The following is a 16,413-nucleotide window of genomic DNA, read 5'->3' as shown; positions in this document are numbered from 1 at the left end:
GATATGTTGTTCAGGAACAAAATGGTCCCGGGACCAAGATGAACAGACCGACACAGCCACCCTTAGGGGCAATTCACACTATGGTCCCGGGTGCGCACTCGGGACCACTTGGCAGATGTTGTGGTAGTGTGACTGATGCGTACCGTTCCCGGGAGCGGATTGCCCAACCGTCCCCGGGACCGCATGGGGGGCGGGTCTCTGGACCGTTGAAGTGTATTCAGATACGGATCGTTCCAATGTGAATGCATGTGTACCTAAAGAAGGAAGTGGACTGTTTTTTTTTAAGAACGTGACATAATCTCTAGTCGACAAGCCAAGCGTCAACAAAAAAAAAAAACACACAGCCGCTGCAGTGCTGCACAACGCGTAACACCAGCTAATTTCTCAACGCTGCACGTCTCCTGTTGAATCTGCATATGCGCGCAGCACCGCAGTACGCGCTGATCTTATTACACGTGGCTCTTGGGCTTTGCTTGGCATAGTTTCCAAAGTAAAACAAAATAATAATAATGCTAAAGTAGAATCCATAGCAAACTAATATCAAACACGACACTGGAGCACAGAACTGACTGACACAGTGAATAGCAGGCAGGCTGACAGTATAGTAGTAGAACGGCAAAGAGGCAATGCAATTCAGTGTGTCTGGATTTATTTGAGACAATGTCGCACAGTTGATGGTCAGTGTCCGTGCGTGCCAGCCATCAAGCACACCGTCATCAGGAGGATTAAAGTGTGTTATGCAAGTGTACCCGGTGCGCTGTTGAATCTCGGGTAATGTGAATCATGGCCATCGGGGACCAGGCAACCGTATTCGGAAACGGTTCCAATGAAACGGATTCAGTCCGTCTCAGTGTGAATTGCCTATTAGACATAAAACCTCATGACGGAAAATGTTTGTAAGACCAAGTTCCAACGTGTGATTTGTGAAACGGTATCGAAATGGAGCCAATGTATGTATGCCATACATTAGCACTGATTCCTTAAAGATGGAGTGCCGTGATGTTTTTATTTTTTTATGAGGTGACAGTACTTCATTAGACCACCGGTGTGGTTGTTATGTGAAATAATGTCTTCCCTTTGTATTTAGGGTTTCTTCCTGGAGTCTGAAACCTTTACAGTCAAACGTGCCAATGATGATATAGTAACATCACAATATTATACCCTCCCCTAACCCCTCCCCCTTTATCATACAACAACAGCTGTGGGTGCGGCTTCAGTTCAGGTAGATCACCACCCATCAGGCAAATCAGGCATACTTAATAAACAGGTGGGCGTGTCCACATAGAAACAGCATTTTAAATACTGTACACTTTTTTGAAAAGATTATTCCTCCTTATAAGGAGGAATAGGACCTGATGATCATGTTTTAGGGTCCCGGCACTCCATCTTTAACAATCATCACTGCTATTCTACATACCGTCGACCGGGTGAATAAATCACAGATTGAGGCTTTAACCTCGAGTTGAAATATCCACAGCGATTCGGGTTTTATGGAAGATGCTTCTGCAATCTGCACGTATTGCACATTTGACTATAATTTAAATACTCTTATCTTAAAATAATAACCGAAAATAGCTTATATACGAGCTCTCAATGCGTCGCAGAGTTTGCAGTTGACACACATCACCCTGACTTCTATGGACTCCAAATGACCCAAATCAGTCGTGGCGACTGAGGTCTTTCATCCATGAGAGGAGAGCCCTGGCGCTACTAGCAGTGTGTATAATAATGCCAAAATAAAACAAAACCAGCAGAGCAGCAGCAGCACCCACCTCCTCTTCTCTCCTCCTGGACTCCTGGGCAGAGCCTCGATCTCCATCGGTCCGCAAGCGGAAGCCGGGACAGAACTAACGACTGGCATGGCGGACCACGCGCCTCTGGACGACGGAACCTGAGGAGAGAGAACGTTTTGTACTCCTGATCCATATAGGGCTGTCCATTACACATTCACACTTTGTCCTAATCAAACATTACATTCCCATTGACAATGAATGGACAATTTTATGTCATAGTGTAAACACAAACATTGCATAACACAAACATTGATGACGAAGGCCAGAATGAGATAATGTATGATGATGTACGATTATAAGAGCGCTCCTCACTTCACATGGGTGTGATTATTTTCTTTCCAAAAAAATGCACAAAATAGTGGAAATAGTTCATCTACAATCTGACATCAACAAGTGACTTGTTGTAAGCTTGTAGATCTGCTATTTCGGATTTTCGTTTTGCTTGAAAGTTTATGGAAATATTACAATATGGAAACGATTGACGATTATGCAAAAAATTATAGCGATTATCTCAAATAATTGCGATTAGAAGATTATGTAATAACTGTGACAGACCTACTGATCCAGGCTCTGATCTCAGGAGGTCTGGTACCTTACCTTGTCTTTGCTGGGGTTGACACCATTGTTGTGTGACAGGGCCCTGGAGAGGCAAGGAGAGCGACATTCATAATTTAGCATCATTTTTCTTTTTTTGTATACTGTATACTGACTTAATAATAATGCATGTGCTACTAAAACACATTTAAAATATTGTTTTTGAGTTGTATTAAGTTGGTTTTTAGTTGCATGCATTCCACACATTCAATAGCGCTGGACCACACATGATATCATCAACTTGCGAAGATGAATAAACTATTTAAGGTGCTTTTAATAAGTGTCTTAAGGCATATATGTCTTATATGCCAGGGATGCTTCTCCATCATTCAATTCATTGAAAAGATAATTGATGGAATTCTCACTAAATAATGGATAGTTGCAGCTTCCGCTGCCAATGTATTAACCATTATGTATTCAAACAGTCCCCAGGCTTGTTACGGAGGGAAGGCTGTGCAATCAAAGGTGATTGAATAGCCCTGGAATGCTCCCATTCATCTTTTCAATGGGTTGACTCAACTGATCCCAAGAGAGCTTTTACAGTATGAATTACATCACCATCGTTAGCCCACACGCGTAACCCTGGTAACAAAAGACTACCTTAGTAACAAGATTATAGCTGGGTCTTATGATCAGACTGGATGACTGTGTGTGTGTGTGTGTGTACACTAGAGATCTGAATAAGATTGATCATGACAAGTCTTGCATTTATACTGTAGACAAAAGGAATTATCTCTGATGTTCACACACACACACACACACACACACACACACACACACACACAATGATTTGTCTCTTCTTATGTGTGCCATTACTGGCTTATAAGATTAAGCTCACTTAATTAATTCATACTGTAATCATCTTGGACAGTCATATTGACACTTTCAGAAAGAGGTGAGCCAAGACTAATTTTTCAACACAAAAAATGCTCCATTTACGTATGTATGGAAACTCTTTTAATTTTATTATTGATTCAATTAATTAAAAAAAAACCTGAAAAAAATTAAAATAATATTAAAAACAAAATATAGGAAACAACAAAAAAGTAACGCATAATTTTCTTTGTCTGCGAGCCACAAATGGGCCCACTGTTTGGGAAACTTTAAGCAAATGAACTCTAGCCTCCAAAATCTGGGCACGTCATAGTAGGACATAGGACAAACATTCAGGTGTTTTGTTGTGAGCTTATTTATATTGGCTCTTTTTTGCAACAACGCAGTGAGTGAGAGAGAGAGAGAGAGAGAGAGAAAGAGAGAGAGTAAAGTCATAGGGCCGATTCATACTCCTATTTTAGAGCCGAATAAAAGTCGGTTCGGCGCTGTAGAGCCTACAATTTGACGTCATTTGAGGTTCGGGGGGCGGGTACCGTCCTAAAGTCGGCTCTTCGGTGCTACTGAAAATCTCTGACGAGCCGAAATCATTTCGGCACTACAGCGCCGAAACAGCGGTAAAATAGGAGTATGAAATGAATCGGCCGGTTACTCTGTAACATTCATTTTAGTTGTCTTTTTGGCGACACCTCTTATGGCTCCGTTGTCATTATCTTATATCTATCTTATATCTACGGTATATGAAAGCTCAAAATTGTCGGAAACGTGTAAAAACACATGAATTAATACATTTCCGGTACCAGCGTAATTTCCGCGACAAGATTATCCAAAATCAATTTTGTTTAATTGAAACCATTTACACAGTATTGACTGTAAGGGGCTAAGGGCCAAAAATTACATCATAACAGTTCTGTTCCCATAACACTGTGTTCAGATAGCAGGGTACTCACTCGTAGGGTTTGTGTGGACCTGCAAAAAAACACAGAGAGAACAAACAGTGAGTTTAAATTGTACAGATAAGCACTACTAGAGCATGGTCATAAAAGAATGATAAGATGGGAAATTCCTTGTCCTGTGTGTGTGTGTGTGTGTGTGTGTGTGTGTGTGTGTGTGTGTGTGTGTGTGTGTGTGTGTGTGTGTGTGTGTGTGTGTGTGTGTGTGTGTATAAAGCGCCTGTATTGTCTCTGTCGGGTGGAAACCTCATAATTATGTCCAAAACTATTACTTTTCAAGATTCAAATTAAGAAAATAGCAAAAGTAGCAGATCTACAAGCTCAAAACGATGTTTGAGAACCACTCATTTAGAAGGCATTTTGTGGGATGTGTGAGCAGCTCACCTCTCTGCATGGTTCTTCTGGAATAGCGTCGACTGGGCCGCCTCTCGAAGGAGGCTGACCGCCGCGCTTTGTTGCCCTTGGTGGTCTGGTATTCCGTCTTCCCACTGTGCACACGCAACACGCACACGCAAATTCATCTTAAATTACAGGGCATTCATATAAAAACTTTCATAAGCTTATTCCAATTGCGACCTTTGGTCGCAGGTAACTATGGAATTGTGCATTTCCCGTCAGTGTGTTGGTTGGTTGGTCACCCCAGGTGAAAGAGCATGTGACATCACGTGACATCATCAGGGCCCTGGCCTTCCCCATCCATCCTTCCTCTTCGATGTCTCCCTTTTGACTGATACCTGTCCATTTAAACTCTAGACAGGCCTGCCCCAAAGTTATTAGTGCAGCCTGTACACTCAAGACACTAACCCCGCTTCCACCCGTAGATCTCCATATATGGAGCTGACCTGTTCGGACATTCTATATGTTGATCTGACCTCATCAAACCCTGTACAATCATGACACGCTCCATATATGACCAGTACATAATTCTGACCCCCCATTCCAAAGCGCCAGCGCTCGCCGAGCAGTCTGCTGTCACCCAGGCGGATACGTGCACACGACCTCAGGCGTCTTACTGGTAATATTAATTATAAAAAACATATAATTGGGTTCAAAACCCAACGATATCCTGATCCGATGCAGAACCTACAGACTAACTAACTTTACATCTGTTCAGTCGATGCAAGCAATCCTGCAGTCTGTGCAATCTCACAGAGTGCTTGTGCAGAGACAGAGCAGATCTAGAAATGTACAGTACATTATCGCTGGACGTGACCAAACAGGCAGTCCAGATGACACCCAGTGAACTCCATGTCCATCCAAGCGATGACCTCTCAGGAACCAACCATACAGTTAAACTAACAACAGCACACACACACACACACACACACAACACAGACAGAGACAGAGACAGAGACAGAGACAGAGACAGAGAGAGCGAGAGGCTGCCACTGCTTATCCAACTGGCTAATGTTTAAACACAGAGTGTTCCGCTGCAGTATGTTTGACAATGTAGAGTTTTAGACTGATAATGTATAAGCTACTGTGAGTGGATTAGTGTCTGCACAACACCAGCACACGCCAAATGGGTATGCCATGTTTGAGGAAGAATCTGTCTCGCATGTGTGTATGTATGACAGAAAACCGCATCGAAATGCAAAAGGAGTAGAATTTCTCCACCATGTAGCCTGACTTTATATGTATGTGAATGAGTCTGAACATCGCCCCAAAATGCCCATGTACAGTATATGAATCTAGACAACAAGCTTTTCTAAACTCATCCCACATCTGAACCCCAAACTTATAGGAAATGTCAAATGTGGCATTAAATAATAAGTATATGCGTGCAACAAGCTGTCAGAACCTCACTTCTGGCTCCCCATTGCAGCTGGAACTGCAGACTCTTTCCAACATTTCTCGCCGTAATCTGAAGACTCACCTATTCAGACTCCACTTTAGCACGTAGCATTTGCCCTAGCCGTGACAACATTGCAGACAGTTAAAATGTACATATTTAGGTTAATTTGTTGACCTGGCATCCTATAGTTTGTATAGTTCCAATGTTTTACATTATAATGCTTAGACTGATTATATATTCTTGGTTTACCTATGATCCTAGATTACCACTTCTATGCATTTGATGTATTGCCTTGCCTACTGTAAATCACTCTGGATTAAGAGTGTTTTCTGAACTCCTAAATTGTAAGTATGGGTGTGCGTCACCTGTATCTGAACCGTGAGCCCATGCGAATGAAGCCGGAGCGGGCAGAGTTCTTCTGCACCGGTCCCCTCAGCCTGAAGAACGCATGGTGCTCCACAGCACACTTCCACAGGTGCTTGCAGGCCTTGGGGTGGTCCATCCTGAAGACAAACGTATGCTCCTGCTCTTTACCCTGTGGGAGAGATGGGAGGCTAGGCTGTGACTTGAAGCTAAATATTCATCTCATACTGCCTTGCATGTACAATATCCAGCCACTGTTGGACAGAAACCTCTTATCTCCGTATTTGTTTTTTTATTTGTTTAATAAATTAACGCCCTACAATGTAGGGCGTTCATTTACGAAAATAATAAAATAAAAATCATGTAGGGCCTACATGAAATAGAAGTAAATGCACAAGCGTTGGAGCTTGTGGAAAATAATCGTTTTGAACTCATATATTTGCTACTTTAGCTATTATTTTTATTTGAATTTTGAAAGGTAACAGTTTTAGACATGAGGTTTCCACCCTACAGAGACGATTATTTTTGGGGTTGAACATCGTTCCGAATGGCACAGCGTCTCTCAACACTTATATTCTGCATTTATTGATTACCACAGGATCAAGTTGAGAATACATTACACAGTAAACATAAACAATCAAATACAAAAAAATATATCATAAAAATGTATGGAGTGAGTGCATGTGCAGCTTGGCTCGTTAAATGTGAAGTATCAATACTGCAATCTAGAAATACTCTGTTCCAAGTAAAAGACCAGAATTTAAAAAGTACAAAGTACAAAACTGCTGGCATCAAAATGTACTTAAAGTACCAAAAGTACTCATTATGCAGAACATCGGCTAGCACAGCAAAAAAATAACTGAAACCGATTGGTGGATTTGAACAGTAGACTGCCCTAAAGAGATGATTAACTCCTGGGTCGAAAGGTCGAAAATGTAACTCAGAAAAGGAGAGACAAAGAAAAGTTAACTCTAACTCACCACCACCCCTCCCTCACACCTACTCTAACTCACCACCACCCCTCCCTCACACCTACTCTAACTCACCACCACCCCTCCCTCACACCTACTCTAACTCACCACCACCCCTCCCTCACACCTACTCTAACTCACCACCATCCCTCCCACCTACTCTAACTCACCACCACCCCTCCCTCACACCTACTCTAACTCACCACCATCCCTCCCACCTACTCTAACTCACCACCACCCCTCCCTCACACCTACTCTAACTCACCACCACCCCTCCCTCACACCTACTCTAACTCACCACCACCCCTCCCTCACACCTACTCTAACTCACCACCACCCCACCACCCCTCCCTCACACCTACTCTAACTCACCACCACCCCACCACCCCTACTCTAACTCACCACCACCCCACCACCCCTCCCTCACACCTACTCTAACTCACCACCACCCCACCACCCCTACTCTAACTCACCACCACCCCACCACCATCCCTCCCACCTACTCTAACTCACCACCACCCCTCCCTCACACCTACTCTAACTCACCACCACCCCTCCCTCACACCTACTCTAACTCACCACCACCCCTCCCTCACACCTACTCTAACTCACCACCACCCCTCCCTCACACCTACTCTAACTCACCACCACCCCACCACCCATCCCTCACACCTACTCTAACTCACCACCACCCCTCCCTCACACCTACTCTAACTCACCACCACCCCTCCCTCACACCTACTCTAACTCACCACCACCCCTCCCTCACACCTACTCTAACTCACCACCACCCCTCCCTCACACCTACTCTAACTCACCACCATCCCTCCCTCACACCTACTCTAACTCACCACCATCCCTCCCTCACACCTACTCTAACTCACCACCATCCCTCCCTCACACCTACTCTAACTCACCACCACCCCACCACCCCTCCCTCACACCTACTCTAACTCACCACCACCCCTCCCTCACACCTACTCTAACTCACCACCACCCCACCACCCCTCCCTCACACCTACTCTAACTCACCACCACCCCTCCCTCACACCTACTCTAACTCACCACCACCCCACCACCCCTCCCTCACACCTACTCTAACTCACCACCACCCCACCATCCCTCCCTCACACCTACTCTAACTCACCACCACCCCACCACCCCTCCCTCACACCTACTCTAACTCACCACCACCCCACCATCCCTCCCTCACACCTACTCTAACTCACCACCACCCCACCATTCCTCCCTCACACGACACCTACTCCCACTTCTGTTCTTTTCATGCACTTTAAAATTCTTCCATGGGTTAAAGACATACTTTAGATTCTAGGTATCATCAACAAACTCACAATTAGCTAAAAAAGCTCAAAACAAGTCACATCGTGCCACATTTCAAGTTTGTAGATCTGCTACTTTTGATGCACCACCATAATAATCAGAGTTGTGCATTTGTGCGCACATGTGTGTGTGTGTGTGTGTGTGTGTGTGTAGGAGAGCTGCACATACCAGACATGCCTGAGGGAGTAGACTACTTTATTACCTCGGCCTTGCATGCACACACACACACACACACACACACACACACACACACACACACACACACACACACACACACACACACACACACACACACACACACACACACACACACACACACACACACACACACACACACAATACTCTCACTCTTTCATTTGTGAAACAAAGCCCTTTTATTAGGACTGAGATCCGTATGCAGCTATGAAACTATGTGGACAGAAACCCAAGAGGAGGCGATACCATCTGACACAAACACACTGGGACAAAAAGAAACACGTGTGCCGTTTGTCACATTCCTCACAACGTTGAGAAGGAGAAATAGATGTTCCAACAAGACGTGGACATGATTTAAACTTGACCTGCGCATAATAACCAACAACAGACGAGAACATTCAGTGACTTCTTTGCTAATCTATTATCTACCAGTCTATCGGTAAACGAGAATGACTCAGTCATAATTGCCAGCTGCAGCAAGCTCTCTTGATGAACATCTACAGTATAATCAGTGTGTGCCACAGCCAATTCAATATGCAGCCCATACGGCTTCACGTTGCAGCGTTCAATATGCAGCCCATACGGCTTCACGTTGCAGCGTTCAGAGTATGCAACCCATACGGCTTCACGTTGCAGCGTTCAATATGCAGCCCATACGGCTTCACGTTGCAGCGTTCAATATGCAGCCCATACGGCTTCACGTTGCAGCGTTCAATATGCAGCCCATACGGCTTCACGTTGCAGCGTTCAATATGCAGCCCATACGGCTTCACGTTGCAGCGTTCAATATGCAGCCCATACGGCTTCACGTTGCAGCGTTCAATATGCAGCCCATACGGCTTCACGTTGCAGCGTTCAATATGCAGCCCATACGGCTTCACGTTGCAGCGTTCAATATGCAACCCATACGGCTTCACGTTGCAGCGTTCAGAGTATGCAGCCCATACGGCTTCACGTTGCAGCGTTCAATATGCAGCCCATACGGCTTCACGTTGCAGCGTTCAATATGCAGCCCATACGGCTTCACGTTGCAGCGTTCAATATGCAACCCATACGGCTTCACGTTGCAGCGTTCAATATGCAGCCCATACGGCTTCACGTTGCAGCGTTCAATATGCAGCCCATACGGCTTCACGTTGCAGCGTTCAATATGCAGCCCATACGGCTTCACGTTGCAGCGTTCAATATGCAGCCCATACGGCTTCACGTTGCAGCGTTCAGAGTATGCAACCCATACGGCTTCACGTTGCAGCGTTCAATATGCAGCCCATACGGCTTCACGTTGCAACGTTCAATATGCAGCCCATACGGCTTCACGTTGCAGCGTTCAATATGCAGCCCATACGGCTTCACGTTGCAGCGTTCAATATGCAGCCCATACGGCTTCACGTTGCAGCGTTCAATATGCAGCCCATACGGCTTCACGTTGCAGCGTTCAGAGTATGCAACCCATACGGCTTCACGTTGCAGCGTTCAATATGCAACCCATACGGCTTCACGTTGCAGCGTTCAGAGTATGCAACCCATACGGCTTCACGTTGCAGCGTTCAGAGTATGCAACCCATACGGCTTCACGTTGCAGTGTTCAATATGCAACCCATACGGCTTCACGTTGCAACGTTCAATATGCAGCCCATACGGCTTCACGTTGCAGCGTTCAATATGCAGCCCATACGGCTTCACGTTGCAGCGTTCAATATGCAGCCCATACGGCTTCACGTTGCAACGTTCAATATGCAGCCCATACGGCTTCACGTTGCAGCGTTCAATATGCAGCCCATACGGCTTCACGTTGCAGCGTTCAATATGCAGCCCATACGGCTTCACGTTGCAGCGTTCAATATGCAGCCCATACGGCTTCACGTTGCAGCGTTCAGAGTATGCAACCCATACGGCTTCACGTTGCAGCGTTCAATATGCAACCCATACGGCTTCACGTTGCAGCGTTCAGAGTATGCAACCCATACGGCTTCACGTTGCAGCGTTCAGAGTATGCAACCCATACGGCTTCACGTTGCAGTGTTCAATATGCAACCCATACGGCTTCACGTTGCAACGTTCAATATGCAGCCCATACGGCTTCACGTTGCAGCGTTCAATATGCAGCCCATACGGCTTCACGTTGCAACGTTCAATATGCAGCCCATACGGCTTCACGTTGCAGCGTTCAGAGTATGCAACCCATACGGCTTCACGTTGCAGCGTTCAGAGTATGCAACCCATACGGCTTCACGTTGCAGCGTTCAGAGTATGCAACCCATACGGCTTCACGTTGCAGTGTTCAATATGCAACCCATACGGCTTCACGTTGCAACGTTCAATATGCAGCCCATACGGCTTCACGTTGCAGCGTTCAATATGCAGCCCATACGGCTTCACGTTGCAACGTTCAATATGCAGCCCATACGGCTTCACGTTGCAGCGTTCAGAGTATGCAACCCATACGGCTTCACGTTGCAGCGTTCAGAGTATGCAACCCATACGGCTTCACGTTGCAGTGTTCAATATGCAACCCATACGGCTTCACGTTGCAACGTTCAATATGCAGCCCATACGGCTTCACGTTGCAGCGTTCAGAGTATGCAACCCATACGGCTTCACGTTGCAGTGTTCAATATGCAACCCATACGGCTTCACGTTGCAACGTTCAATATGCAGCCCATACGGCTTCACGTTGCAGCGTTCAATATGCAACCCATACGGCTTCACGTTGCAACGTTCAATATGCAGCCCATACGGCTTCACGTTGCAGCGTTCAATATGCAGCCCATACGGCTTCACGTTGCAACGTTCAATATGCAGCCCATACGGCTTCACGTTGCAGCGTTCAGAGTATGCAACCCATACGGCTTCACGTTGCAGCGTTCAGAGTATGCAACCCATACGGCTTCACGTTGCAGTGTTCAATATGCAACCCATACGGCTTCACGTTGCAGCGTTCAGAGTATGCAACCCATACGGCTTCACGTTGCAGCGTTCAGAGTATGCAACCCATACGGCTTCACGTTGCAGCGTTCAGAGTATGCAGCCCATACGGCTTCACGTTGCAGCGTTCAATATGCAACCCATACGGCTTCACGTTGCAGCGTTCAGAGTATGCAGCCCATACGGCTTCACGTTGCAGCGTTCAATATGCAGCCCATACGGCTTCACGTTGCAGCGTTCAGAGTATGCAGCCCATACGGCTTCACGTTGCAACGTTCAATATGCAGCCCATACGGCTTCACGTTGCAGCGTTCAGAGTATGCAACCCATACGGCTTCACGTTGCAGCGTTCAGAGTATGCAACCCATACGGCTTCACGTTGCAGCGTTCAGAGTATGCAGCCCATACGGCTTCACGTTGCAGCGTTCAGAGTATGCAACCCATACGGCTTCACGTTGCAGCGTTCAGAGTATGCAGCCCATACGGCTTCACGTTGCAGCGTTCAATATGCAGCCCATACGGCTTCACGTTGCAGCGTTCAGAGTATGCAGCCCATACGGCTTCACGTTGCAGCGTTCAATATGCAGCCCATACGGCTTCACGTTGCAGCGTTCAATATGCAGCCCATACGGCTTCACGTTGCAACGTTCAATATGCAGCCCATACGGCTTCACGTTGCAGCGTTCAATATGCAGCCCATACGGCTTCACGTTGCAGCGTTCAATATGCAGCCCATACGGCTTCACGTTGCAGCGTTCAGAATATGCAACCCATACGGCTTCACGTTGCAGCGTTCAGAGTATGCAACCCATACGGCTTCACGTTGCAGCTAACTATTTGTCAGATGGGGGTCCGCAGCCAAATACAAATCAAAAGGTTTGAGAACCACTAGACTAGACTATGTTCCAGGCTGTATTACAGTGCATGCATGCCTTGAGTTTGAATTTAATGTGTGTGTGCGTGTGCGTGCGTGTTTTACCTGTTCGTCATCCTTTACCTGCTCGTCATCCTCCACCACCACGAGGGTCAGCTTGCTCTTCTTAAAGTCCAGTCGGGTGATCTTCGGCCTGTGATAAAACAATGCTTTAGCTTTTTACCACTTTATTATTTTAAAATTTAGCTATTGAAAATAGCAGATCTACACGCTCATAGGGCATCACCAAGTGCCGTGCTATGAGCCTGTATATCTCCTCTATTTTTGAAAAATAGTGAAAACGTGTGCAAATCTTTGAACACCGGTATATATTATTTCACAGCAAATGTTTTTAACTCATATCTTTGCTGTCACGAGACATTTCGGGGGTCCCCAGCCCAAAATGTTGAGAACGCTGAATATAGTGCTTAGTGCTTACACCAGTGTAGGTACAGTAGTAGAACATGCTTACACATGCACTTAAAAGTGAATGCACAAGCAAGCACGCCAAGCACACACACGTACCAAAAAAAGAGTCCTATCTTGGTTTCTCCTTCAAACACCAGAACACCAGTGGGGGTCAGACCCAGACTGTACTCATTGCCATCCCTGGCCTGCGGGCATGAGCGAGAGAGAGAGAGAGAGGAGAATGTTATCATGTATTCCTCTACATCCAGAGGACTTCCGGTCTTTCATCAGCAGCACTTAACTACTTCCCATTTGACCTGTGTCAAGCTTTGATGTTAGTGTGCGTCTACTATAATGTGTGCACGTGCACGGGTACACTGGAATGAGTGTATGTCTGTGTGCGTGCATGCGTGCGTTACCTTAACCATGTGCATGTCTACCCCGTACATCTCCAGCCACTTGGCCTTGTTCAGGTAGTTAATCTCTGCCTGGGCTGGCATCTGACCTCTGGAGGGGGGGGGGGGGGGAAGAGAGAGAGAGAGAGAGAGAGAGAGACAGGCAGTCAGAAAGAGAGTGACGGAGAGAGAACAATGGAAGAAAAAACAATGATCACACAATGATCACAAATAAAAAATGATGATGTAAGATGTCATCCCTATTGAAGCCAAACTCCATGACCTACAGGTGCTGCAAGTGAGCCGTGATGAATATCCCACCCCTTGTCTCTAGGAAGTGTGTCCTCGCAGAGCGTACGGAGAAGTAGGTTACCATTACCGACCCGACAGATTTATCACCCAAATCATCCTCTGGGCTTAACCGTTATCTCTCTACTGGAAAAGGCAAGGTTGTGTCAGTCTGCTCTCTAAAGCAGGTGATGAAGGTCTGAGGCCAGTTTACTGCAGTGCAACAGCCAGTAGTAACTGGTCTGAGACCAGTTTACTGCAGTGCTTACTGGTTTTCATCGAATAACGAAACTTTTAAACTGACAGTATTGTGGCAGTATTCGTTTTGATAAATTTCATCCAATTTGGAGAGAGAACCCCACATAGATAACGTATTCGCTTCAATCTTATTTAAAATGTTATACGTGTAATTGCGTATATATATTTGTTTTCCTAATTTTATCTTTATTTTGTTTACTAAAGCACTAGAGACGGAGGGACCCCTGTTACTGAACGAACACTATAGGAAGGAATGATTACTATCGGAATATGGAGCAATTTAAAACATATTTTAATAATCCCTTTCATTTAACTGTAAGGATTTTACTGTATGCCACGAGAGGCTCCATAAAGCCTGATCTGGTATGTATAAGGTCCATGTGTTTTGCATTTGCAGAGAGCTAGTGAGTTGATATATCACAACATTCCTTGGTGAATCCAGACTAGAGTTCATGTTCAGTAGGCCATACTTGGGGTGGAGGAACACAGCACCCTTTTGTATGATTCTTGGTTAGGAGATCTTGTGTGATTACCGCGTATAATGTAACCAAATATATACACTTGTAATTAAATGAACAACATAACTATTTAGTGAAACAATAAACAGACATTCTATGGAGAGAGAGAGAGAAGGTTTCTTCCCGACATCAACTATGTACTTAGTTGACCAGTATTATATCCCAAAGCGGTCCATACTAGGTCTGTTAATTTTTACCTTCTACTCCAAATCTCTTAACTGACAATAGCCAAGCCGATCTACAAGACAATGTACAAGCTTGTAGCTTGGCTATTTCCTGAGAATGTTCCCTGATTATGACATACCCAGAATAGGGATGGCAGGGTTCAAGTTAAATGTATACACTGTACATTACACTTAACCCATTCTGACCTGAGATCAGATTCATACGAGGTTTCCACGGGACACACACTGGTCTGATTAACCCATTCTGACCTGAGATCAGATTCTAAAAATGTCAGTCGTTCTTCGAATTTTTCAAAAATAGCAGACCTACAAGCTCGTATCGCGCCACTCGGTGGCGCGATATGAGCTTGTAGATCTGCTGTTTTTCAATAGATAAAGCATAACATGATGCCAACACCAAAATGGGTGCCCGGTCAGAATGGGTTAATGCAGATCACATGGATTAAAGCAAAAATAACGACCAGGACATTTTGTATGGCAAAGTCCTGGTCCATGTGTGCTGTGTGAAATGGTGTGAAAGGAGCGCCACACAATTTACCCAAGATGTAAAATGATGATGTTTTAGTGTTCCTGCTACTCAACATACTGTCAAACAGGTGAAGACATCACAGACAGAGGTTTTAACCTTGCTTATTGATAGGGCTGTCACGATTACAAAATTAAGTTGATGATTAATTTGATAGCAGCAGATATGACATCACTGACACATTTTTTATTCTTTTATAAATACATTTAGAAATAGTTGATCTACAAGCTTACAATAACGTGTTGTAAGCTTGTAGATCTGCCATTTCTGCTATTCTTTTAAATGTACTTACTCAAATAATCTTAAAATAATAACCGTAAATAAGTCTGTTGAGAGCTTTTAGAACGGCCATTTCCGGCCAGCTGCGCTCAACCTGCTTCCATAGAAGACATGCTGGCTTCTATATGGAATCCAAATGACTGACATCGGTCACGGCAACAGAGAACTGTAATAAACTGACTCCGTTTACCTGCACTCTTTCCACATGTTGTATATAGCCAGCTCCATGTCCTCTGTCTGGCCAGGGATGAAGCGGAACTCTGACACCAGGTCCAGACCATGTTCTGATGGGTCACAGTCACCCAGCTCAGCTGAACACACACACATACACAATGACAAAACATTCAACACACACGTTGTGTGTCTATTCGAGCTCTTTGCGCCGTTGGGGGAAAATGGTATTGGATAATAAACAGTGTCTATAAATATCAAGAGAGGAATTGGTGTAGTGTCAGCACTAATCATTAATTATATTCATACAGTATGAGAGGACCTAGACGCAAGATGGAGAGAATGTGGAACTGAGAGAGAGAGAGCAACAGAGAGCGAGAGAGAGAGAGAGAGAGAGAGAGAGAGACACAGAGAGAGCAACAGAGAGCGAGAGAGAGAGAGAGAGAGAGAGAGAGAGAGAGAGAGAGAGAGACACAGAGAGAGCAAGAGACAGAGAGAGAGAATGAGGGGAGATTAGGGGGCCTTCGAAGAGGACTGGGCACTAATGAGCTGGCATTTCCCCACAGTCAGTCAGTGTGTGTGTGTGTGTGTGTGTGTGTGTGTGTGTGTGTGTGTGTTCAGTCCCATTCTACAGAAAATTGTCCCTCTTCCCTTGAAACCAATTTTTCCCCGATATGCCATAATTCCTACTGACAGAAATTCTCCAAATGT

General features: G+C 45.3%; 1 protein-coding gene across 3 annotated transcripts in view; it reads right to left on the bottom strand.

Moving 5' to 3' along the window:
- epb41l5 (erythrocyte membrane protein band 4.1 like 5) overlaps positions 1–16,413 on the bottom strand; it is a 66,116-nt gene that overhangs the window by 29,007 nt on the left and 20,696 nt on the right. For all 3 annotated transcript variants that reach the window (XM_080785831.1, XM_080785833.1, XM_080785832.1), the window contains exons 8-16: positions 15,722–15,842; positions 13,502–13,589; positions 13,200–13,288; positions 12,741–12,828; positions 6,332–6,501; positions 4,556–4,659; positions 4,169–4,187; positions 2,391–2,433; positions 1,773–1,891 (exon numbers count right to left, since the gene is read on the bottom strand). In XM_080785831.1, the coding sequence (XP_080641957.1) occupies positions 1,773–1,891; positions 2,391–2,433; positions 4,169–4,187; positions 4,556–4,659; positions 6,332–6,501; positions 12,741–12,828; positions 13,200–13,288; positions 13,502–13,589; positions 15,722–15,842 (841 nt within the window). The remainder of the gene's footprint in view (positions 1–1,772; positions 1,892–2,390; positions 2,434–4,168; positions 4,188–4,555; positions 4,660–6,331; positions 6,502–12,740; positions 12,829–13,199; positions 13,289–13,501; positions 13,590–15,721; positions 15,843–16,413) is intronic.

Source organism: Protomyctophum bolini (assembly GCF_963924005.1).
Source record: "Protomyctophum bolini genome assembly, chromosome: 16".
NCBI classification, from domain to species: domain Eukaryota; kingdom Metazoa; phylum Chordata; class Actinopteri; order Myctophiformes; family Myctophidae; genus Protomyctophum; species Protomyctophum bolini.
The sequence above is the reverse complement of the archived record's forward strand: the minus strand, read 5'-3'. Positions and strand labels throughout refer to the sequence as shown.